At 35.8% G+C, this 26,937-nt stretch overlaps 4 protein-coding genes across 4 annotated transcripts in view; 1 reads left to right on the top strand and 3 right to left on the bottom strand.

The window, feature by feature from the left end:
• The window catches only part of LOC105265559 (uncharacterized), an 8,485-nt gene extending 4,497 nt beyond the window's left edge, over positions 1-3,988 (bottom strand). Inside the window, exons 1-5 of the mRNA XM_011303108.1 lie at positions 3,824-3,988; positions 2,216-2,389; positions 1,241-1,732; positions 979-1,152; positions 33-887 (exon numbers count right to left, since the gene is read on the bottom strand). Of these exons, the coding sequence (XP_011301410.1) occupies positions 33-887; positions 979-1,152; positions 1,241-1,732; positions 2,216-2,389; positions 3,824-3,988 (1,860 nt within the window). The remainder of the gene's footprint in view (positions 1-32; positions 888-978; positions 1,153-1,240; positions 1,733-2,215; positions 2,390-3,823) is intronic.
• Positions 3,989-11,360: 7,372 nt separating this feature from the next.
• On the bottom strand, positions 11,361-14,576 carry LOC105265488 (uncharacterized). Its single transcript, XM_011302989.1, has 3 exons — positions 14,451-14,576; positions 14,183-14,349; positions 11,361-12,672 (listed from the first exon to the last, which is right to left on the bottom strand). The coding sequence occupies exons 1-3, from the start codon at positions 14,483-14,485 to the stop codon at positions 12,332-12,334; spliced, it is 543 nt and encodes a 180-aa protein (XP_011301291.1). The 5' UTR covers positions 14,486-14,576; the 3' UTR covers positions 11,361-12,331.
• A 6,647-nt stretch (positions 14,577-21,223) lies between these two features.
• Sema5c (Semaphorin 5c) overlaps positions 21,224-26,937 on the top strand; it is a 72,757-nt gene continuing 67,043 nt past the window's right edge. Inside the window, exon 1 of the mRNA XM_011302981.1 lies at positions 21,224-21,555. The gene's annotated coding sequence lies outside the window, so the exon portion shown is untranslated. The remainder of the gene's footprint in view (positions 21,556-26,937) is intronic.
• The window catches only part of LOC105265558 (polyadenylate-binding protein, cytoplasmic and nuclear-like), a 7,307-nt gene continuing 6,927 nt past the window's right edge, over positions 26,558-26,937 (bottom strand). The window contains exon 5 of the mRNA XM_011303107.1: positions 26,558-26,910. Within this exon, the coding sequence (XP_011301409.1) occupies positions 26,558-26,910 (353 nt within the window). The remainder of the gene's footprint in view (positions 26,911-26,937) is intronic.

Genomic DNA, 26,937 nt, shown 5'->3' with positions numbered 1-26,937 from the left:
GTTGGCTTTGCGGTCTCATCTAATCCTGGTACCGTTGTAGGTGCTTGCGTCGCAGCATCCGTTGTTGACTTTGCGGTCTCATCTAATCCTGGTACCGTTGTAGGTGCTTGAGTCACAGCCTCAGTGGTTGACTTTACTATCTCATCTAACTCAATCACAGTCGTAGGTGACTGAGTCACAGCCTCAGTTGTTGGCTTTGCGGTCGCATCTAATCCTGTTACCGTTGTAGGTGCTTGAGTCGCAGCCTCAGTGGTTGACTTTACTGTCTCATCTAACTCAATTACAGTCGTAGGTGACTGAGTCACAGCCTCAGTTGGTGGCTTTACTGTCTCACCTAATCCAATGACAGTCGTAGGGGGTTGAGTCGCCGCCTCAGTTGTCAGTTTTACTGTCTCATCTAATCCCGTTACTGATGGAGGTGGTTGAGTGGCAACCTCAGTATTTGGCTTTACTTTCTCATCTAATCCAGTTACAATCGTCGATGGTTGAAGTGCAGACTCAGTTGCTGGTTTTACTGTCTGATGTAATCCAGGTACAGTCGTAGCCTCGGAATTTGACTTTACTGCCTCGGCTGATTCAGTTACAGTTATGAGTGGTTTAACTGGAGTCTCTGTTGTAGGCAGAGACTTGATACACTGCCAAGCATTTATAGTAAGCTTGTCGAATTGTCTCTTCATTGCACCGGACAATGAACTAGTGCAGTGTTGAATATTCTTCTTCGCAACTGCATTGTCTTCTTTCTCATACGTTTTCAACAAGTTGATGTCAGCTTCCCATGATTCAATTAAATTTTTCAGTTCATGAACATTTCTATATACTTGCATTACTTCATTAATTTCAATATTCTTTCGAATACCATTATATTTCTCATACAATCCGTATCCTTCCTACAGACGAAAACAAATACAGTTCAATTCCCATTTCTGTACGATCAATCAGTTTCTTTTTTTTTACTTCAGTATTCAATATTTCACATACCTTTGTCAAGTTTTTATAATAATCTTTCAGTTGGTCGTACTGAGCAATATATAGTTGGAAGCACTGGTCCATCTGTCCAACACGGTTGACCATAATTCTTTTCGCTGTGTTGGAGAATGCACTGATACACTCACTTGCATTCTTCCTCCTTTGTAGAGCTGTCTTATTCCCATTCTAAAATCAAAATTATTATTCGAAAGTAAAAAAGCATATGTGGATCTTAGTTTACGGTCACATGTGGTATTTATTCTACTGAACTTACTGTGAGCGCTCGAACTCTTGTTTCTATCTCGTTGCTTGCCATTTCTCTTTTCTTTTCATATATCGTGTGGAGGCCCTTCTCAGCTTTTATCAATTCAAGTTTGTAATTCCTCAAATTATTCTTCACTGTGTCCATATGTTTCTTCAGCGATTCGGCCTTTGTCTGCAGAGTGCTCAAATTATCCACGTTTGATACAGTTGAAGCTGCGACTAATTCAGGTTTTTCAGTTAAATTCTTGATGCAGTGGGTCGCCTCGCGCTCGTGATATTTTGATTGTTGCTTCAAATATTTGAGTAATGATTTGCGGCAGCGCCCCAGATTTTTTTTAGCATTTGCAGTATCGCTACTCTCATACTTCTTTAGCATCATAATATACATTTTCCATGATTTGACTGCAACTCTTAGGTCGCGAACGCCTGGATATGGCTTTTTCACTTTATTTTTATTCTTGTCGAAAATTTCATCCAATTCTCCCTTCAATTTCGCTCCTTCCTGTGGACGTGAAGGGAATATCCTATAATCATTGCTCTTCTATACAGACGAGACTTCAAACGCGGGCTTGCGCGCGTATTGGAATGTGTCTTCTCTCACCAATTATAAATCTGAATAATTATACTATTAATAAATTACGTCTGCAATTTTATATAAGCCCCTTAAAATGTTGAAACTTCATATGGAATTTCCTGGTTATTATTACTAAGAAATCAGTCAGACCCGTAATTTTTCAGACATTACAAATGTAGAAAAATCAGTACATATGCGCTCATGAAAGAAATCTTTGTGTACAGTACAGTGCATATGCGCCAATGAAAGAAGTAGGAGCGGAATTGAGTATAAGTTGTCACCAATGAATGATCAGTGAAGAATAAGCGTGACAGATTTTAGATTTTTTCAAGACTTTTGATGCGATTTGATCGAAATGTCCATCTCCCTTTCTCATAGGATTCTTCCCTTGAGGCTGAATATTTTCCATACCTTCGTTTGATTACCAAGCGCAGCGTTCATTTCAGGATAGCGGAGAGTATATTGATTGTAACATTCTTGCAAGTGCTTTAAGAAGTACGTCAGAGCTTTTGTAATCTCTAAGTTCAGTTCATTAGTGCATACTTGGGTATCTATCCCTTGTCTTCGGACTGCCGTCGCATCAGACTGCAAGTAACACATTCATCATAAAAAAAAATCACGTATAATTGAACTATTCTACCAATTTCTGTACGCAAATCCGGCTTCAACATCAAATTCGATTTTTTTTTTGTTCTTCCAACCATTCGTGTCTAGAAAACGAGATTTCCTGATTATGGGAGGTCCATCGCTTTAATTAATCGGGTTTAACGTGATTATCCATTCTTATTTCGAAATCGTTCTCAAATCCAACGTATTTAAAAGTGTTTGAAAAAAAAAATAAAAACATAGTTTTTCGTCGGAAATTTTCCACATTTTTCGGAAATGATAGTCATTTTTTTCTCACTTGTCGTTCTGATAGCAAAAATCGGAGAATAAAACTTAAAACTTGAATTTCACCATGTGCTCCAGCTTTTCTTAAAGATCTGATTTTTTTCGGAAAATTCAGAAAATTTCCGATCAAAATCATCCGTCAAAATTTTCTGCTCATCCTCTGGTCATAGTTTTTTTTCTTACTAAATTAAACAATTTTTTGTTGTGCTATTTACGTTCACAGGTTGAAGATCGAATTATTTCCATGATAAGCAACTTTACGGGAAAATATGAAGGGATCTTCATTGTGAAAGCTTTACACTGTTATAAAGATACTTTTCCATCATTTCCGTCTCATCTCATTTGGCTCGATTTACTATAAATGATCAATAATAATGACTTCTAATAATTAATGTATATCGTTATTGAGTTAATCTCAATAACCACCGCAGTGATATTGCATTTACAACTTATTGCAATATCACTGTAATATATTGTAAACATTTATTAAACCGAGCCGAATAAGATGAGACGAAAAAGATGGAAAACTATCGTTATAACAGTGTAAAGCTTCAACAATAAATGGCCTTTAATATTTCTCCATAAAGCTGCTTATTATGGAGATAATTCGATGTTCATCCTGGAAACTTAAATATCACAGCAAAAAATGAGCAATTTATTGAAAAAAAAATATGACTCGGAGATGATTGAGCGGAAATTATTGAAATATGATTTCAGTCGAAAATTTTCTAAATTTTCCAAAAAAAAACAGATACATTCAAAAAACTATGAAGCTATGGTGACATTCAAGTTTTGAGTTTTATTTTCCGACATCCGGGAAAAAAATGAGTATCATTTTTGGCAAATTCAGAAAATTTCTGACAAAAAACTGTGCTTTTATTTTTCTTTTCAAATACTTTAAAATACGTTGAATTTCAGCGCACAATGCCGAAATAAAAATGGATAATCACGTTAAACCCGATCAATTGAAGTGATGGTCCATCCCATAATTGGAAAATCTCGTTTTCTGGATACGAATGGTCGGAAGAGCATTAAAAACACAAAACGATCATGTTGAAGCCGGATTTGCATACAGGCATTGTTAGAATGGTTCAACTTGTTTATAATTGTAAGATATTCATGACTTACTTGGACTTTTTCGTAAGTTGCGTTAACAATATTGATTGCTTTTTCCTTAGCCTTTTCATGATTTACTAAGAAGGTATGTTCAGTTTCTGCCAGATGACGCTTTAAATGTTCCAGCTCTGTCTCAGTATCGTTAATGAGTTGCTTGACCGTTTGGGCCTGCGCCATCAATTCAAATAAATTATTGCAATAAATCCGATGAAATAATACATGATGCAGATCTATAGGTTTGCTACAGATCTATAGGTTTGATACAGATCTATAGGTTCTCGTTGAATTATAATTAAAAAAAATAATATTTACCCGACACATGTAAACAACTGCCAGAAGAGCGAAAACCTCGTACCCTCTCATTTCTGAGTTCGCTATGTTAACTATAACTATTTTTTCACATTTTTATATGCCGACTGTGCGGCCGACTCCAATCTCAAAAACTTTGCCCATCGATTTCTAACAATTGAATACACAAAAACTGATAAATCAACATTGAATAACCTCGACGACTGTTGTTATAAGGATTAAAGTATCTATAGTGTTCCTAGTAGTCTCTGTTTCGAACATTGTCTTAAGTAGAGAATTGGTAGCACGTGTTTTCGAGATTAAAACTACGCCAACGCGGCTTCAACAAATCTATATGGGTATTCTGAATAACTTCATCGAGGTTCATGCCCTTACTGTCTTCTATAATTAAAAAATATAATAAATACATTGAGATGAGTTAACAAAAATGTTCAAAAGGGATTCATATTTCCAATTCATTGATTGAACAAAATTTCTAAATTTTTAACTGATGCCTTTGATTATTATTTTTCATGATTCTGTAAACAGATACAACATCTTTTGTAAATTACTTCTATTTTTCATTACGTTCATGACGTAATTTGCATTGGATACATTGTTTTTGGTCAAGACTTAACAAATCCCCTCGTACCTGGAATAATATAAATTACAATTAGCGGGTAAAATTATTTATTCTGGATGTTTTATAGTGCATTTTGTCTAAGTCCAGGTCTATGACCGGGCCGTAGTATTATATAGGGCCATCGGGCATTTATTTCCGATTTTTTTCACATTCCATTTTATTAATGTTTCGAATTTCTCTTATCCACAGACAATATGTTTTACTAGTTATATTTAATTAGTTCGTTATAAATTTTGATTTTGAAGATTTGATCCCAATGTATATTGCAATTATTAACACTATTATTTTTTGTTGTAATTTTATTTTTTCGAATATGGTATGTCCTTTTACATGCCTTTCAATTCTGCCCCCTTTTATGACCCATTTATTATTATGATTTAACTCATAAAATGTTTTTTGGCATCGCCAGGATAAACTTTTTGTTGAAAGTTTAGTCTCATCGTGATACGCATCGCACACCACTTTGTTCTTAAAAAATGTCCCTTCTTGGGGAAAGATCATTAGATTTTTTAATATTACGGATATATTGTACAAATTTAATTAGTTTCATATTGCGGATAATTGCTGGAAGGTAATTTTTGGTATAATCCTCCTTTCCTTGTAGATTTTTGGGACGGGGGGCATCTCATCAAGCGACCGTGACAATGAAATTTTATTCAGACTGCATTTCTCTATAGTGTTTACATGCCGTTGCCCAGTCAAGTAGTGACAAGCTATTATATTCCAATCTGAGCGGGGATAGTAAGTCATGACGTTGTTTTTTGCCATTATGCCTATTTTTAAAAAATATATAGGCTATGCAAATATTTGTAATGAAATACTAACACGGCAGTGTTTTTATGGTTTAACCAACTCTGTAGTCAAAAATATCATGTGACAATAGAACGGACTATAGTCGAACGAATTTCAATTTTACCAAAGTCAATAGTGTGAGACTGAATTTTCATTAAAACCACCTGGATTAAAACAACCAAGATGTGCTTTTAACTCTACAAAACGGTAAAAATGCAAATTATTCTGACTCCATTATGTAATTTCTACGGGTCTTGATTGCCTATGCTGTTCTACGCCCCAGCCAATATATTTTTCGTTATCGATTGAACTATTTTTGTGCATGAATAATATAAACTAGCTTATTCGGCAGAAAATCCTATTGATTACTATTACTACAGAAATTGTTCCATTAATCCCTCAGCACTCAAAGACATCGAATAGATTTCTATCCACAGGAATTGAAACAGGTTGGAACAACGAATAGAATACGAATACTACAAAATTTACCCACGGAAAATTATATGTGCGAAGAATATATGTTGAAATGCACTCGAAATCTTCTTGAATTACAGGTAAGGTGCATATATAGGAACTCTCCTTAATTTCCACATTTTTCTGAGTTATTATTCAGCTTAACAGCGGAGGGTGGAAGGGGGGGGGGCACAGAATTCTGCCTCGTCACAGTATACATCGTGGTATATTCGCATTACATTCTCAGACATACAATTACATATATTTGAGATAGACTTCCAGTATAAGATTTTTGGCCGAGATATATGAGCTATGATTTATATACACTGAGAGAAATATTCAATAAAAATTGCGTGTATTTTCCGTAATTCTGGAGCGAAATGTGGTTGTCGGAAATTTTACGGAACTGTCACGTAATTTTTATCTAAAGTCCCGGAATTTTTCCGCGGTGTTCCGTAATTTTTATCTGAATTATCGGTGAAAAATAACGATACCGTTACTTAAATTTTTCGAATCAACTCCGTAATCGGTAAGTGAACTGAAAGTTCCGTAATTTTTACTAAATATTTCTCTCCGTGTAGGTTTTATATAAGTCAGCATAAGGAAAATTTTTTGAGATACTCTCGTAAAAATTCATACCCAGCATAGAATAAAATTGAGGAATCCTTATTCACATTTTAACATGTTTTAATTTAAGGATCTATCAATAAAGATACTCAATTTTTATTTTCATTTCAAACGAGAGAGCGGCTCCGGGTCGGCCGATAAAAAAGTTCGCACCCGTCGTTAGCCAACGCGAGATGACGCCTCCTCTGTTATCGACAGGTTTTACGATTTTCTTCTCCGTTCTGCTGGGAATTTATGCTCCAATAACGGTCGGCTTTGACCATTCTTAAAATTTTGAAATATTGCAATTTTTATTCAACAGCGAACAATAACAAGAACATTTTGTTCTCCCAAACAGCTTATTCGTACTCCAATTACATCAGATTGATTATTAATTATCGCATAAAATGTTAATCACATTTACAGATAACTAAAATATTTACATTATACTTGTTACTTTCTGCTTTTTTTCTCCATTGTTCCAATGAAATAATATAAAATAATGAAAAAAGTAGGGGGAGACGATGCCAACGAGAATAGGCAAATCTGTTTTCAGTTCCTGGGAACAAATTTACAATTAATATATTCTTTTGAATAATGAAATACTACCAGATTAACATTATGGAATATATATCATGGAGTTGTGAATAAACTAATCGGCAGTTTTCCGAATCAAATTAAGAGATACTCTCCCTAATTTAATAACAGTTTTAAATTTTCTCCAGTCGGTTTCCATTTACCGATAAATATGGCCTCAATTTTTTTGCTTGAAAATACATCGCAATTCACCGGATGCAACGGCAAAACAATTTCTTGCCGATGTACCCCAGCATCATGAAAACGACTTCTTGCTCATATATTGGAGTCCAGACTTCTGGTCAGCTTCGCAGGCGCTCTTCGCCATTTCTGAACCAACAGTCACGGCGAGAGTTTTAAAATTCACCATTCGTTTCTTTTTCCGCCCTTTACTCTTCTTCTCCAGTTAAACTTTTTTTTATTCCCCTCGGTGTCATTCCCTCCAAGGAAAAAATCCCAAATGCCCGGCACGAGTAAGCTATCCTTCCTCAATTCTTCGGGGACCCCTCACGGTCGAGTGTCACTCCTTCCGAAGGACTCGAAATAAAAAATAATAAATTCTGATAAATATCATTGTTTTAGGAATAGTCTGTCCTTCAGAATTTGTTGTGATACAAATAATGATTTTAGAATCAATAGGAATTCTCGATTATATCGATTCACCAGCCGAATCGAGCGATAAATATCCTTGATAATGCTGATAACCATAATCGCTGATTGTCGCTGATTTATCCCGGCAATTGTCCCCCATTCTCCTCGTGTACTTGTAGAGTGTAACATTTTGATAGGTCACTTGGTCGTGTAAAATAATCCCCACTGCATATTTTTTTCCATTCATTTACAGCGTAGTGGAACAGCTCGTAAACGTTAATCTCATTAAGGTGGCGTTTAAATTATCGCCAAAGGATTCTATCCACCCCTCTTTCTCCGTTGTATTGCTTACACTCATGTGTTACCGGTTATTCCACTATGTTTTAATAACACAAATGTAAGCCGCATGTGTCTGACTACACTCGGATTGTAATTAAACATGTGCCATTACTTTCTATCGGTTTACCGTCTGGCGGTAAGCCGATACAATACGAAATAGTTGTTCTTGTTTAGTTTGAATTCGTGTTTTCCGATATCGAGTAAATGCTTTGGATTATTTCTACAGTCATTGTCCTCATTTCATCATTATAAATTCAACAACTTCTGTTGTACTTTCGCCACAGATTTCAGAATTTGCAAAAGCTTTAACTAGAATTTAGTTACTTGAGAGGAGATAATAGGTGATAGGTGAAGGGAACAACCCAGCTCGTATTTTTCGAGTGAAACAAGTTTTGAGTGTCTCCGGACTCCGTCCAATAACTCTGGAGTTTGCTAACGAGTAACTGGCAGCGGTGGAATAACAGATATTGGTCAAAATCATAACTTTCAACCTCAAATTCAACTGGTAATAGTCCAACGTCAATGCCGCCAGTAAGTCCCTTGGAGAAACTTCTATAACGGCTCCACCATCATTTACTTTGCCACTTAGATCTCAACCATTTCAACTCGGAACTTTTGTTAAACTTTTGGTATCGTCGTGTCGTTCTAACAGAATTTGAAATCGAAAATTTCGCTGGAACTTTCTAATTACCACTCGTTAATATCTCAGATCTTAATGACGTAAATACCGATGAGAAAAACGAATTCAAAACCCAAATGCAGTCATTTTATCGATGAGAAGACGCATGGCGATCAACTGATCAAACTGAAATTCATGCCGACATTAACTACATGCGAGTATAAAGTGTAAATTAAGACAGTCGAGTTTTTTTTGGGTTGAATTCAGGGCAGAGGATCCGTTAAACGTTATTGCATTGCACCAATCGTCGATGGATTAAACCATTAAAAAATATATTTAAAAAAACCATTTGAGATACACTGGGGCCGGTGCCTGCATAAATAACCCGTCAATAACGCCGGGATAATTAGTCGCGTTATCGAAAACACCTTCCACCGTCATACCTGGAATCAAGACGTAAAATTGAGGGGCAAGGACATATCGATACCGATCGATTACAATTGATTTTCTCTCTAATTCCCTTTCGCCCCGAGATTCGCTCTTCGATATCGAAAATCGTCAGTAATCGAGGGGGGGGGGGGGGGGGGGGGAGGGTCATTTGTCATTAGATGTCAAATTAATGCATCTGGATGTCTGAAGGTCTGCAGAATGTTTCCACGTGAATTCTTGACTTCTTATTCGCCACAGGGATTTCTGAAGATTATGAGAATTATGGGATTTATTGGGGTGATTGATCGAATATTTTTTAATTACACCGAAAGAAAACCAATTGCAACTTTAGACTCATGATCTTATATTAGGACTTTTTGAAGTCCCAATTTATTCATTATTTATTTTTTTATTACTCATTTTTCATCACGATGCACCGAAAAGTAAGTTTTCGGGGACCTAGTATATTTCGTTGCAAGTCTGGAAAAGTGGTTTTTGGTATAAACATCCACCACACACCAAAAATCACTTTTCTGCACTTGGTGACTATATGGTGATTGATCAAGACTTTTTGAATATAGGACAAAGAAGCGAAGTCCCAACTTAGGACTTGACTGTCGTTATACTGAAAATATTCGAGTGTCTCCATTCATGCTCTTCACAATTCAACTTTTTTCGACCTTGATAATAGTGACATTTTTTAAAACTAAAAAATGACGGCAATGCCTTCAATATTTCAGAAATTTTAAATATATGTGATTGTCGTTAGTAGTTTTTAATGGAACCGAGATGCTAACGGAGTTGATCTGAAGCATTCCCACCAGTGTTTATTCATATTTTACAATTGAAAATCAAACTCCTTGTTGAAATTGTTATAGTTTTAAAGCAAATTTTTTGAATTCTAAAAATAAAAAATTTCGAAAAAATTTTGAAATATTTGGAAAAATCTTAACATAAGATTTATTCAATTTTTTTTAATGTAGTTCTGCCTGGCGGAGCTTGAGGGATTCCGGGGGCTCGGAAAAGCATTAAGAAGCGAAAAAACCGGCGGGTTTTTCCTATAGGAAAATTCTTGATGTATGAGTGCAGTAATGAGTTTGCTCGTTTGCCAACTGAAACAACAGATTGTTGAGACTGATATACGAGCCCTGTTGTAGAATTACTGTGGTCTAAGGGCTTCCCATATTCCAGAAGTTTGTTGGATAATGTATTACAGTATTACAGGAGTAGATGAATGGAAGAAACCCATTTAATTCGATCCTCATTATTACTTGAACCAAATTTGCGAGTATCGAGAGAAAAACCAATTTTTAGGCTAAAAAAATCCTTTTGTTAAGAATCCTTTTTTAGATTACCATTTTTTTTCTCTCTACGAAAGTTTTCATCTCGTTTTCATTCGAAATTTGAGAAACTCTCATACCATTTATCTAGAAATTTCAGGGACTTTTTCCCCTTCAATCAAAGTCGAGGTGTTTTTTGAAAAATTTACCCAAAATATTTTAAGAGGGTAATAAACCAAAATACAAATAAAACTCTCCTCGAGTTTTGTTTCTCAACCACTGGAATTTCAGTGCCTCCCTCTCCTGAAAACAGAAAAAGATACCATCGTCTGGGGAGTCGACTCCTGCTGTCGACTAGTCACGATAGAAAAAGCGAAGAAAAAAGGGAATGAACACCTCGGGGGAGAGTGTGAGAAGAACTCTGATGTAGACCTCGTCGAGATGGTAAATCTATTCTAAAAGCATAGGAGTCACCCGAATAAAAGAGCAAAAAGTCGATGGTAGGACAAGATGAATATTTCGCTCGTAAAAAAATATTAAGCAGTAAAAAACGCCGTTGAGCATATTAAAACTGCTTTATTTAAATATATTTATTGTATTTATAATTTTATTGGGGTCACAGTGGAGTCTAAAGGATAGGGAGAAATTATTTCACTCTCATGTGGATAAATTCTCCGTTTTTTCTGTTCTCTTATTTTTATTTTTACGCACAGTATGTTGTCTTATCAAACTTTTAACAGCATAACGACTCTTCGAAGATTGGAAACTTCCTCCAAATCCAGCAAAGATGAATTTTCATGAATTACTTCCCACATCCTGTTTCTTAAATCCAAACTGCACGTGAACAAACATTGTCTTCCTGGTTTTCTTCTCATTATACATTTCGTTGTGGATGTGCTCAAGAAGGGTTAAGGTTTGAGAAATTGTCAATACTGTAATTCCCAATGCAGAGTTTATTAGTGCATTATTAGTGCAAGACACATAGGCGATTCAAAGATTCCATTAATTTTTTTCAGAAAAGATGAGCATTGGCTGTTCTAGTATACAGACTATTAGAGAGGATAAACTTTTGGTTATGCAACAATTAAATTCAAATATGAATCATCAAATTATTCTTTTATTCTCATTACTGATATTGATATAAGTCAAAATGAAATTTAAGTGTTATATCAATCTCCAATTTATCAGTACATCGATTATCTTGATAGAGAATTTCAAGAGGTCTTTTGTAGGTAAAAATATATTGCCGATTATTTAATTAATATCAATCTTCCATTTATTGTTAACAATAAAAGTTTAGTTAAAGACTCGATATAATGTCAGCTAGGTTGTTAATATCCAGTGTTGCTTGCTCGAGAGTTCGTATCCAAGTGTTCCCCAGTCACCAATTCGTCCAGGGTGTCAGGTCTACCCATTAGACAAGGCCCTTTATCTATGGGGTTAGTCTACGTGTTGGGCTGTTTCGTAATAAACGGCCTAAATGTTTCCGTTATTCCGTCTGATCAGTTACAGCGGGTCTCTCGTTCGTTTTAACGTCGAAAATATTTCCAACACTTTATACAAAAATTGCCACCTTTCTACCCAATATTCCCAAAAATATCCTCTAATAGGTAAAAATTAATCAAGTAAATTATTTTTCAAATGGCGAGAAAATCGAAAAATAAACAAATAATAGAGTGAGATTTATCAAGTATTAAAATGAAAGAGTAAAAATAAAAAAAATTGTATCGTGATCCTCATAAATAGAAGAGTCTTGATTAGTGTAAAGGGATCCAAGGCACGTGGTGAAACGAATGCCATGAAATTCCACGAAACTAGCCATTGAAACCCCCGACAAATAACAAGTAAGACAAAGGATCGCGGTGTGATTCGATCCACCGAGTCATGACTTCATCGACTCTCACTTATCCCTCCTGGTTGGTTTTTTGTGGGTTTCCTGGTGTATTTTGTGGGTTTTCTGGCGAGCTTGTTGGCACTGGTAGCGATCCGCCTGTCCCTCGTGCTGGTATCGGTTTTGCATTTGGGTCCTTTAAATCCAGAATCGTGTGATACCTCTCCACTTGCTGAGTTTGCGGATTGTATAAACTTTCAAAACGATGAAGAGTGTCTCCGATTTTCCGCTCCTCAATGTCGTGAAAATAGGTCTCCCCATTTGGAAGGGTTCCAGATATCACTGAACGAGTGGAGCCTCCTCCATTAATTATTACTGTTTGCTTCCCATTTTTCACGTCTTCGTTAATTTTCTCTGCAAATTCAACAAGCGAAAAAACTCAAATTAACGAGCTAATTTATTGGAATGGTGTATACAACGAATTAATCGAAATGATTCATTCAATCATTTTCAGCTAATTAGTTCTGCCCATTCAGAATAACATTCAATAGTATTATCTACACTGTAAACTTCAATACTTATCCAACAATTATTGAATTCGGTAATAACATATTCTATGATCTGTAAATTACTTTTGGAAAAGTGATGGAAATAGTTAATTCTTTTTGCACTTAACGTGTGGTAAGCGGCTCATATAGTGTTGTATATAGTGTGTATACAGAGTTCACTTAGCATTATCTAGGGCTCGCAATCGAAAACAACTGGTCTGAATCCCACATAGATCATAAGTCTAATCATTATGATAATATGATCCACCCCCTTCAAGATGTTCAAGTAATTGAGCCGGACTGAAATTTATTCTTATTACCTGTTAATTATGTTATTGAAAAATGAATTAATCCCTTTTTTCAAACAAAAATTCTACAGATATTATATTATACTATTAAATATTATATAATAGATATATTATATAATAGATATATACTATTATCTTTAATTCATGTAATGCGAGGTTGTAATGCACAGAAGAGCACTAAAATCATGACAATCACTGCTAATTTAAACGCAAGGAGTGAAAAATGTACAATTAGTAACAGCTCAAAGGTTAAATAACTTGAGCGTAATTCCATGAATCAAGTGTGAAACGTGTGACGAGCAGTCTAGTATCTACAAATTACACAACTCCACGGATAATCACTGTGACATGATTTTAACCGACTGTTAGTTTTTTTTTTTACGTCCAATCAATTACTCGCGTGGAGAATCGCAAAGAGAGAGGAATATTAAATTATCGGACTCTGTTCAAAACACATTTATCGTAAAAAATTTCGATTCAATGTATAATGGAATTGATTGAACGAAGAACTATTAAATTTCAATGGAACTATTCAAATTACAAATTATAAATTCCAGTTTTCTCGCCTCGAGGCATTTAATTAATTTTTTCTCTCCAGGAAAATTCATTCGATATTTTATTAAATTAATTCTCTTTTATTTAGATTCCTAACATGATGGAATTGCACAGGTGAAATGAATTGGCGTTCTGAAAAATCCAATGGAATATCAAATGCAGTATTAAATTTCATTACAATTCAACCTACAAAATCATAAATTCTCGTGTTCTCTGCGAGACACTCAATTAAAATTTTTCCACAGCAAAAACCTTTCGATTTCATCTCTCGCCGCGTAATTGAACACTCAGTAATCGAGGAGTGATCTCCAAGCGGAAAAAAGGGGAGAATGAACCTATAAAAATTGCTGTTGTACGTGAGTCAGTGTTCTATTCCGGAGGTCAAAATCGAACGGTGAAAGGCGATACAAACATGAAAACAAGTGCACGGACAATTGCATTGCAATATAACAATAGGTTCAATGGAAGATGTATATATGTATATATATTTTTTTTAATTGAAAACTTATTTACCAACTTGCTGGTCTATGTTATGTTTAAGAAGGTCGATTCGGGCTAAATTATCCTGAACATTTGCGTGGATTTTCTGCTGCAATTGATGTACGTTGTTATTGATATCTTCGGTGATGCGGTCGATGTTAGATCGAAGATCTGCTGTCCAGTCGGACTGTCCATATGTTCTGGAATAATGAAATATCGATGTAAATTAAATTATCGTGATCGTCAGCTAGGATTTATTGAGGATTTATCAGTAATCCTTTTTAAATTATTCCATTCTTACCCGATAGCAAAAAATAAGAGCATGTAAATCTTCATGACGAAGTAATGTATTACGGAATATTGTCACACGTTAAAATAAAACGTTCACGTCTCACGCTGCGAGATACATGTACACTGGTACGACTCATTCTCCTTTTCACAGTCTTATACGGTATTCCCACACATGCAAATATTCAATGTAACTCATGATTATTATATTCCGTCTCGCGGGAAGAGTTGCCGTCGCGGATCAGGGAAACATAAACAGAGCAATATTGAGTAAAATGTGGGATGACCATTTAGTTCGTTTCTCAACTTTATATTGGGGGAAAAATGTCGGCTGAAATATTTGGTAAATAATAATAAGGGATATTTCTTGTGAATTGAAGCTGGATATTTTTTTCTGTAAATTTCAGTTAAATTATTCCTGAGGGAACGATAAATTAATTCCAGTTTCCCTTGACCTGTCAAAAAACAATTGTCGAGAATTCCGGGGATCCTGAAGTTTATAGAAAATCACCGAAAATTCAAGGGAAGTGGTAAAGGAGAACGATTTAGTTGTTATGCAAGTTTTCGAATAGTATTTCTGCATCTACGAGAGAATACGGAAAGTTTGTACAATGTTAAAAATTTCTTGAAATTTGAAACACAAAATCATTCGAATTTTCAGCTGTATGGGTTTTAATTCAATTTCAGTTAAAAATTCAAGAATATTGGGTTTTTCATGTTGAATAACAATTGATTTTTCCATGACAGCTCCGATTTTCATGCTCATCGTGAAACTTCAATATCAAATGCAATTTTTAATAAATTAAAATTGCTGGTAAATTATCGTCGGAATTTTCAGAATTTTCCCGGCTTTTGATACGCACCTAAAAATAGAAAATTACCGGAATATTGAAAAAATTAATTGATTCGTCAATGACGCATTCTACAGAAATTCCATGTCCCTTTGTCGCTAAAAATGTCATTTTTTTAACTTGAAATTTCGAGTGTAATTTTTCGCAATAGTGTAAGGGTCTTCTTATATATAGCCTGCATTAGATTTTACAGAAGAGGTATGTCCAATAAAAAATTTTGCCCCTCTTAAATTCAGAGATATTCCTCAAGCCCTAGAATTTTCTTCTTCACTACTGAAATGATTGAGATAACATCTAATGTCTCGGGAAAAACTAGTTTTGGGTTGTTAACACGAAATTAATGGCTAAATAATTCGTAGATTTCCGAGAATGTTGTCCACAATTAGAGCCCAACTAGTAAAAAACTTGGAATCTGTCCAGTTCTGATTGACTGAGTTTCACCCGGTACTACTTTCGAGGCCCTTCTCAATTTCTTGAAAACGGCATTTCTCCATAGTACCCTAATCAGTTTCCTTCAGGTCATTCCGGGTACCGACCCGACAGTTGATTATTCCCCCAAAACCCCAATCAGAGAAAATGAAACATCAAAAATAAAATGCAGTGAAAGAAATGAGAGCAGGGAAAAATGTCATTTCACTACTTGATTAATGCTCGCATTTGCTCACACGATTTGGTTTATTCCGACAATGTGATTGGAATTTAATTATGCGGATGTCAGCAGGGATTGACGAATCTCGAACATAAATTAGTAATGAATTAACAACATTTCAGGCAAATCTCATTCAAATAAAATAATTAGGTATTTCAATACACTGAAAAAAAAATAGCCATGGAATGCGTACGTTCTTAATTCAATCATTTCACAAAATTACCAATTAATGCACTAAACGTTCATCGGTTTTTCAGAAAATTCTATTCCCATTCGATTATGCATACGAATAAATCCTGCAGCTACTTGAATTAAGTAGATGCAGGTTTAAATCACGCTATGGGTTGGCAGACAATCTTCGCCTTTGGCTCGGATTATAAAGCCGGATTCGTCAGATTCCCTTCTTCCGTCCTAGGCGTGAAAAATACTATTTCAGTATATGTATACTTTTATCAAGACGGAATATAAACCATCATCTCATATGAAGAAAAAACGGGCAGTTCTTCCTTTGGTGCTGACATTTTCTGGACAAATTAATTTTCCAATGTCTTAACAAGAAGTATATCGTTCTGACCCAAAAGACTAATAACAGCAAGCCAAAAGTTAATCATCCAAACATGAAGAATCTTTACAGTATACAAGACAATATACATGGAGAATTCACAAAAGATATTTATGATTATAGCTTGAAATTCAATTGACACTATGCGTATTTGATATCATATTTTAGAGTATTTCCCATTGATACTCAACGATTTATTGATATCCAAAGTTGTTTTCCGACAATACGATTGGGCGGGTGAACCCCCTGTGTCCTCCCGTTTTCTATTCCCTCTCTGTATTGCTCTCCATTCCTCAGAGCACTTTTTCACTGTTAAATTCATGACTACCATTCTCGGAGTCACATTCACGTGACCTACCTTCGTCTCATCCAATTTTCTGAATATTTTATGGATCACTTTGTCGGTTATGTGGAAAACAATGTTCCGGTGAAATCCAGCGAGAAGGAGAAAATACAGGAAGCGAGTTTATTTTCATCGTTCATCACCTTTTGAATAATTTCCGCGTGGGAATTGTGGAAGTAGTGGGATTATGAATTTTTCTCCAGTCTTTTTGGTGCTAACTTTTAAGATTTTTGCTTCTTTTTTGAGTTCTGGATTTTCATCTTAAATTCATCTCCTGCTTTCTTTCTCACCGACTCAACAACTCCTTTCTGTTATATTGGAAAAATTTATTGTTTTATTTATTTAATATGTTCTACTTTTTTTACGGTTTTTTGAAAAAATGAGTTCGACCTCCGTTCTAAGAACAAGAACAAGAGGTATTGAAAATTACTATTCAGTCCGGCCAAGATAATTTCACATGCCGTTGGTGATGTTTTGGTCGCGAATCACTTGGTGGAGATTGATAAACAACGTGGGAGGAAACTTACTGCGATCTTAACATACGTGTACGTACACAATTGACAATAAGTGATAATTCAAGTTTGAATAATTTATCATACAGCAATTAACATGATCAATAAACCATAAAATTATTTATGTAAAAATTCTTCGTAAAAAAAAATCATAAATTTCTCCCGAATTAATTTCCGTTTTCTTAAAAAACGAGAAAAAAAAACAAATTTCTTCATATTTCCACATCGAAGAAAAAATATTCAATTAGTTTTTTTTCCGATTTTTAGAATTAAGAAACTTTTTTCTGACATTAAAACATATATTCTAATAGCAGCAACTTTTTGGATCAGAAAAAAAATGAATGAAGCCTTTGAAAAAAAAAATTCGCTATGAGGAAGATCATTTGACCTCGGGTCGTAAAAAACTTAGCAGAAGCCTCGAATCCCCTGTGGGATTACCGTACTCGGCCTTGATCTAGGCCCGGAAGGATTTCGACCTCATCGAGCCTCAACACCACGAAAACATGACACTCGAGGGTGTTACCCACCCACCACAGGTTCTTTTCCCCATTATCCGCATGAGAGACAGGAGGATACGTCGAACAACAACGCCCCAGCAATCCTAGAGGATGTTGTTGTTGACCCACCGGGCAGAACTGGTTTTTCGGTTGGTCTCGAGGGCCCACACAAGATTCCTCCTTTTTCCCCTTCATCTTCAACTCTACCTCTCGTATCTTTCGCATTATGTAGAGGATGGAGAAGATCGAGAAAGAGATCGGTCCCTCTTCGGCCTTCGCGGGGGGGAGGAGGCGGATTCGTGAACGAGAAGAGAAAGTATTGACCTGCGGAATTATCCAAACTATTGGTTGCAATGTTCACAGAGGTATTTTTAATTTTTTGGATGGATTTTTTCACAAGATTTCAAGGGATTTGGAATTGATTTGTGGGGGAAAACGTGCGGGTCTGGCACTGAGAGAGGCAGGCCAAAAGCCAAAAGAAGATGGGGGACAGTAGTTTTACCTGGGGTTTTCCCCCTCTGAATACTGGGGTCTTCAGCCGATGCTGCAGGTAGCAGCGAACAACGAATTATTAACGCGTAATCATCGTGACCTGGATGAGTTTCGGTAAATTTGAGATTATCGGGAGTGTAACAGGTTAATGACTTTTGGATTATTTTTCTCTGCGGAGTTTAGTCGGTTTTGTATTATTTTATTGGGACAGCGATCAATTACAGATCTATATTTTTTTTTCAGCAGAGAGTACAAAAATCTATTCGCAGACATATTTCTTTAATTTGAAACAACAAATAGTCTTTTATAGAGTATTCTCTAATAGCTCATTCCTTTCAATTAACTTGATTTTTTTTTAATTTTTATGGTTTAAGCAGATTTTTTTGGCTTAGAAATGAAAAATAATGAATTTCTCCAGTGCTCGTTAATTCCAGAGGAATCGATTCAATTATTCGAATTTATTTGTGTATCCCTCACGCCCTCGGGATATATATTTCTGTGCATCATGAAGGGAGACAATTCTGGCGATCGTTAATCATATTGGTACCTTCAAGTCTCAAGCATTCGTTACAAGTGCTTCGCCCACACTTCATGCAACTGCCGTTGATTTGAGATAATATTGAAAAACCAAGTGATGACATCCACTCGTCTGTGAGTTCAACCGATGCTGCCATAAGGAAAAAAAAATATTAACCATTGGGTGAAGTTGATTTACATGTTCTGAACGAGTTTTGTTTAGATGGATACTAACCAGAAAGAGAGGACATCAAAATCGATTCACAGAAAAGGACTTTCAGGAAGAAGCTGTGGGGAGATGCGGTTTCCGATCTTTGCATAATAAAATCATTTGGATGTGGGGCTTAGTAAGATTTTGAATGGGGTACATAACGACCCCGGTGAATAGAACGGAATTTCTGATGACAAAATCTACTGTTCAAGAATTGATCTATTCACTCTCAATATTTTTTATTCCAAAGCTGAAAAGTCAGTAGGAATATTAATGAATGAATTCTTTAAATTTCAATGCGATGAAACGGATAAAAATACATTGGATCTCCATGGAGTCACTGATAGGGACGGATTATCACTAAAATAGAAGCTAAAGTGTTTTGCAACGCCTAAACACTCTCAAAAATTTGAAGTTTAAAGTTGACAATCTAAGAAATGCATGCATTTGGGTTGACACCACAGGAGGTCTGAAACCACTCTAAAGTCGAAATACCCAGTCTCCAAAATCCCTCGTCGTATTGTCCCCAGCCCCCAGACTGTCTCCCCCCATCCATTAAACTACGTCTTCCATTTTCAACTATCTCGCCCTCTAATAGCCTAGTCGCCGGAAAATCTCGGTTTTTATATTTTCGCTTTTACTCCAGACTCGTCTCAATTATCTCAGTGGCAATTTATTTCCAGCATTTACAGCCGTTTTAGTGTTATTGCAGGGTCAGTGAGTGCTTCGGTGGCAACTTCCTTTACTTGTTACTTTAGGGAGTTTAGGGTTCGATAGCAGAAAAAAAATCGGTTGTGTCATTTGGAAAAGCATTGACCCTCGCTTCTCATTTTCCTCTCGAAACTACGGCAAACAAGTTGTCATTCAATCCAGCATTTCAATTTTTCAACATAATACATGCTTAATAATTCATTCTAGCGTTCATTCCGAAGAAAGAAGATTACTTTGTCGTCAAGTGGTACTCGATATGTGTAATACTCTTTTATTCATTGTTCAAGAGTGAAATTTTTATGCAATATTTCCGCGAAATCCCGGTGCTTTTACTATACTTCAACATGTCCAGCTTTCTTGTTCCCTTTTAAAAAAAAGCATGTAACGTTTTTTGTCAGCTTTTTTTGGCGCATAGCTAAGCTATGCATATCATATTAATATATTCATATAAATAATTAATATATATGTATATTTATAATATATATATATATATTATTTATAACATATTATATATAATTATATATTATATATATATTAATTTAAAATTTATATATAATTTGTTTATATATTGAAAATTGTTATATTTATCAATTGAATTTAATTAAAGAAAAAAACTTAAATTATGACTAATTTTTTTAGATACTTAAGATTCTTTTAATATGCAGATTTTACATGAAGATTTTATATGATAATACCCCATACATGTAAGCTTGGGCGCGCTTTGCGCGCCGTATACGCTAGTATGAAAAAAAAGTGAAATTCAGGGGGAAAAAAGAAAAACCAAAATACTGTACAATTCTAATATAATAATTATGCAAGTAAAAAATAAACTCCAATATAGATATTGTTTGAAAATCAGGATCAGCACAACATACCGTATGTGCTTCCCATAAAAAAAGAATTCACATTGGATACTAGATAATACTTCTTTCTCACTCAATCCCTGAGTGGAACTGAAAATTCAGAATTGTTAGGATTACGTTAAAAAATTAACGAATTCATCAATAACGAATTGTCCAGAAAACTAATGTCACATTGTCAAACTTAGTTTCCAGTTTTCTGACTCGAAATGAAAAATGTAATTTTCCAATTGCGAACATTGTTATTTGATTAGAACCCAGGTGGTCTTAACGTGCCCAATTTGTACTGTCATAAAAATGAAAGAAAATAAAAAAGTATAAAAAAAAGAGGAGGACTTGAGTGGAATGATTACAAGTCCAGTGTGTACAGTAGGCTGTCGGCTGGCGCCAACTTGGCGGTGGTCATTGGAAACTTGGCTGCATAAACCGAGTGGTATGGTATAGCCGTCTGGAGTGCGTATAATACCGAGGAGCGGAAGGAGGGCCCAGCACAACTGCCTCTCGGCTCTCGAGATACCTCACCAAACATCTCGTGCTCAGTCTGTACCAAACCCTGGTGCCCTAACCTACACGCTGTACTGCATCCTTCAAAGCATAAACAATCGTTAGACTAGCTATACTGATACTCATACTGATACTCATATTCATATTCATACTGATACCTGGGATTACGGAGATGATATCTCGCCAGTGCAATAGTGTCCAGTGGCAATAGTTAACGCGGCATTATCTTGAAATTGTGATAATTGTGAGGTGTCTGACATTGTCGTCACGATTGCGCGTGACCGGGAAAACTTTGAAAGTCTAAAGTTTTGTTTATACCCTCAAGTGATCGATTGGAGAGACCTCGATCATGTGTTTTTCAGTGATTTCCCGCGTGGGAGTATCTGCGCGCGACTCTTAGTTCATTACTGGTGAGTCAAACAATTATTTTTTTTAGTCTCGATGCGTGATTCCGCGGTGGGAAATCAATTTTTCATACTTTATTTTTTATAACTGCTTGAATCAGTCATTAATTAATCATCTGAGATATATTCTGCTCTACACGTGATTAATTCGAGTGGAATAACCAAAAACGAAATTAATCCATTCGATGACCCAAATTCGTTGGCTCCGAATTTCATAATGATGAATTAAATAATCTCGAAAACACATTCCATTTTCATTCATTTTTAACCATAATTCACCAGTTGTTATTCTGAGTATACTACTAAATTATGAATTTCACGAATTGCGAGAAGCGCTATTAAGCTCGTTGGATCGTAAAATTGTGGGGCAGTTTTCGTTAAAAATTTTACGATGCATAGTTAAAAAAATGAGCTAGAAAATAAGCCCTTTGCGATCGCGGTTGACATTTTTGAACTTGAGATATAAATTTTTGAAATTCAACTGATTTAACACGTGTTTAAATAGAGTTTCACCGATTAGAATTTTTAAGATATCAACAGCTCGGCAGTTTTCGAAATAAAAAAAAACATGGAATATATATGGTGGGAGGAAATACAGAAAAAAAATCAAATCGGTCGACCATTTGGGTGATGCGATATAATTATCGAAAATCCATAAATTTATTTTATTGAAAATAGTTAATATGGAAAATATATAGTTATGCTTTAGCTATCTATGCACAATGCAATCAATCAAGTGCCACTATATACCGTGACAAGATTGTGTTCTAAACTGGCCCGGTTTACAGCGGATAAACTTTTTGCAGAGACTATCGCGATACAACAACGGTTAGGCCTTCTGATTCAGCTACTTGGATTTTTATTCATGCCAATGTTGCGGAAGTGCGAAAGATTTTAGGTGTAATACACCTACGTTGTCACAATTTTGTCGTAATTTCTCGGAAAACGACAGTTAATTCATTTTCAGAAGTTAATATTTTCTCGAATTTCACGATTACTCAAAATTAAAATAGGTACACTAACAAATAGCCCTGAATGTTAAAACTTCTTAAGAAGGAATTTTTTTTTAATTAATGAGAAGCTAAAATTTAATAATATAAACTCCTCAATTTTTCCAATTTTTCGAATGAAATTGAAATAAAATTCTACGAAATAACTGAATTTAGATTTATTATAATTGCGCTTTTTTTCATCTCAGTAGAATTTTTCCATTATAACTCGTCAACTTGTCAATAAATACGCATAATTTTCCGAAACAACAATCGCTGTTGATGCACTAATATCCTCCTGGGAAATGTGTCGTTGATTCAACTCCAGAATGAATAGATTTTTGTTAGACCAGCGGTAAACTCGATAAGCATTTGAAAAATTATTATTTAGCTGCCTATTTTTTTTTACCGATGGACACATGATAATGGCAAGTCGAGGGTTTCCCCGTGTAATATCAGAGTCCATCAGAAGTCACTGTTCTTCCTCCTGGACTCCTCTCTCCGTATGGTGTACGTTAGATACACATGAATTATTTATCATGGCGTGTCAGAGGCCCAGCGCTCTGAGTTCGGATCCACCGTGATCCTAGTGCATACCCTGAATAAAAAGAAGGCAATGGAAGGAAGTGAGAGAGAACTCGATCACGATTCCGGGATAGACGTTACGAAAAGCTGTTTGTTGTCTTCCGTTGTCTCTATTCAAGTCCCAAAAGATCTTAGAGCTGTCTGACAATGTGAATAATAATAAACTCGAGTGTACAACGTTGATTGGAACGGGTGACCACGCCAAGGGGCTGCTTACTCCTCATTTTCATGGCTCAGTGATTTCCGAAATTCACTGATTTTTAGTATGGGTTCTCCAATGATTTCTGTGATTTCTTAATCAGAATTGAAAATCATGACGCGTAATGATTTTAAATGATTCCCCTGATTTCTGGTACTTTTTAATGAGTTCTTGATTTCGAGAAATCACTTTGGAAATCGTGATTTCTAAGATGTTATACATTATAATTAAAAGGTTTACGTGGGTCATATGATTGAAATTCTGAGTTGGACAGGCGTTATTTAGAAGGTAATCACCGTCAGGGGGATCATAAGGGCGCGACCATTTCTAAGAGAGTCAAATGACATTTTAATGAGAGAGTCATAAAGTTCCGGAAGATTGTACGAGATAGCACGGAGAAATCAAATGCTCTAACTCGTCTCCGGACGTACTACTGGCCCATAAGTCGAGGAAGTCGAGGAAATATGTTTATATTTTAAGTTTCGACGACTGATATCCCTAAACCGCCTTTGTTCAACGACCGTGGCATAGTAGAGTTGAAACTGCGAATTAATGTTTTTGGTTCCTGACTTTTTCATAACATCTATGACTTCCCAAATCCTTTTGCATTTCTTAGTGATTTTTAATAATTTCAAAAGGATATTGGAAGTCACTACCAACAATAGAAATCACTGGGATTCCAGTGATTTTTTTCGATTTCCGGTAATTTCTCAAATGATTTCCAACCGACTGTTTCAATGATTTCTGAAGTAACGAGTTCCTCGGATCACGCCTGAGGGTGTCTGCTACTTTTAAAATTGATCTTGGATTATTCGTCTTTATTCTCCAATTTTCATCAGAAATATGGAATGGAAAGAAATTGCACGTTTTGAACTGCTCGGAAAGTTAATGAGGCCCTTTAATAATTCGGAAATATCAGTTTTACCGCAAGTGTTAGCAAGTGTTTCGCTGCAAATTAACAATTAATTTCATTGAAAATATTTAACGAACATATAAAGTAGCGATAACATGTGAAAAAGACAATGAGTAAAATAGTTTAGGGATAAATTCAAAGCAAGGAGTTATGGGGGAAAACGCGCATTAAAAGAAAAGGAATAGCCTTTCGCTCTTCGCGAAAACAGAAAAAAACAGGAAGGCACAAATCCGCCAAGGTCCCAAGAACTCACGGCTTCACCAAAAAAGGGAGTTTTTGCTCAGAAAAATATTTACAGCATAATAAAATACCCCAACAGTCGAAGCTCGCGAAGATCCTAACTCCAAGTGTATGACTTCCCTGCAATTCCTCGTCGTCCTATCTGCATCCGTGTTAACTTTTTCCTCCTACCTTTGGACAACCTCTTTTTTGGAAACTGCAAGGAGAAGGGAAGATCTTAGGAGACCATTCACGAACACCAAAGTAAAATAAGCAGGCAGTCCCAATTAGGTTAGCAGCCAGACAACATTAGTTCAGGTTTAGTTTAGCTCACTAAGCAAAATTTTAAGTGTTCCGTCTGTACAAATACATTCTACTCATTACCACTGAAACTCCCTTGTGCTTTTCTCTAGTTGAACTAATGGAGTCACCCTTCGGAAACTGGCTCTTACCAAGACACGTGGTAGCGTATCTTCCAAATTACATTTAATTTTCATAAAGAAACCATGACGAAAAATTGAAAACCATCCTCGCATTCTTAATAATTTCTAGACGAACTTTCCACTGGGATTGTTATTTCAGCTTTTATTAGCATCAATAATATTACCTCTATAATGGGCGAAAAAATCACATTTTGCCGATTTTTATTATCTTCACTCCACTTGTGAGTTTCTGGTTTTTGCGGTTTTTGTATATATATATATATATATATATATATAATGAGCAGTTGAGTATTTTTAATGTGTCGGTAATGCGTGACATCAACTGTCGCTGATGTCGCTTCAAGCGTTGTGTCAACTGGCGAAATGGCCAAAAATTATTTAAATCTACTGAAAAATTTAAAAACTGAAGTTTTTGAAAAAATAACTTTCCACTTGGGTAGAACATTGAACCTCAATGGACAAATGTTCGGCCAATTTTTTTTCATTGAAACTAGTTGAACTTAATTCTTTATTTGATTTCATTTGGCTTTGTGAAATGGGAAATTATTCAAAACGTTAACTTGGCAGAATTTTTACAAAAATTTCAATTTTTGAAATTTTTAGTAGTAGAGAATGACAGTCCGAGTGACATCAATTTGTTAACTTAGACATACTGGTTGGGCGGTACGATAAGGCTTCATATTGATGATCCGATAGTTGTGAATCGAAATCGAATTATATTGGTGGAGAGGGGGGGGGGGGGGCTTCAGCTTCTAGGCTAATGGGGCACATCGTGAAAATAAATAGAGACCCAGTAGACGAAACCAGTCCGCCGCGCTCATTCTCATCTTTCCTCATTTGGCAGAGCTGATGGCCGTTGTTATCACCATCCAGAAGGGACCGAACGGACCCCCTCCGTACAAAAAACAAAGGTTTTATACTGAAAGGAAACTAACTGCGATTACTCAAATTATTACGTGCACCGAACAATGCAAAATGTCTACTTTTTCATTTGGCCAAAAACATCATTTATCTTTAGAAATATCTAGACAATTTATTGCAGGATATTAAAATTCATTCAGGTGTAAATTTGGCCATTTCCCATCTTCCAGGAATGACATTTTTTAGAACACCTGGGAAAGAGGCTAGGGACGATTAGGCGAGGGACACATTTATGCGTTGTCACGTTTCGGCATTCAACTTCGATAAATATACCTACAGTCGGAAGATAAAACCATGTGGATAAAGAAGACAGAAAACTTCGATAAATTCACAATAGGTTGAAAATATACTCTTTGCCTGTGTGGTATAGTAGTCTGTTTTTCAATTTTGCGAGGTACACGACGACTTTCATATTGGAAAAATCACGTTTTCATATTGGATTGAGCTGCGGGGACACAATGCAGCAGCGTCCTCTATAGACATTGGATCTAAATCAACGGCTGTACCGTTATTAAAATAGACGATGCCTTGAAATGTGTTTATGGCAAAGATTACAAAAAATAAGGAGCTTCGAAATTTTTTCATTTTGTGAGACAAAAAGTACATTCTTTCATGTCATTGCACTATTCAGTGCATTTTATCCTCATTTTTATTAAAATATAAAAGCAATCCATTGAAAATCTTGCCCGTCCAAAGCGAGAGATTAAAGTAAAGTTTGAAAAGAGGAATAAGGTCAATGTTATTTTCCACCTGGTTGTAGTTGATTGTCTTGCTCTGCACCTTCTTCTGGATTATTTTGATTTTGTCCTGGCAGATTGCCTTGCCCTGCACCTCCTACTGGATTAGGCTGATTTAATACTGGTGCATTATCTTGGCCTGCACCTCCTTCTGGATTAGGCTGATTTAATACCGGTGCATTACCTTGGCCTGCACCTCCTTCTGGGTTAGGCTGTTTTAATACCGGTGCATTACCTTGGCCTGCACCTCCTTCTGGATTAGGCTGATTTAATACCGGTGGATTGTCTTGGCCTGCACCGCCTTCTGGATTATTCTGATTTAATACCTGTGGATTGCCTTGGCCTGCACCGCCTTCTGGATTGTTCGGATTTAATACCGGTG

Source organism: Fopius arisanus, unplaced genomic scaffold (genome assembly GCF_000806365.1).
Source record: "Fopius arisanus strain USDA-PBARC FA_bdor unplaced genomic scaffold, ASM80636v1 scaffold00030, whole genome shotgun sequence".
NCBI lineage: Eukaryota > Metazoa > Arthropoda > Insecta > Hymenoptera > Braconidae > Fopius > Fopius arisanus.
This window is presented reverse-complemented; position numbering and strand designations above follow the sequence as displayed.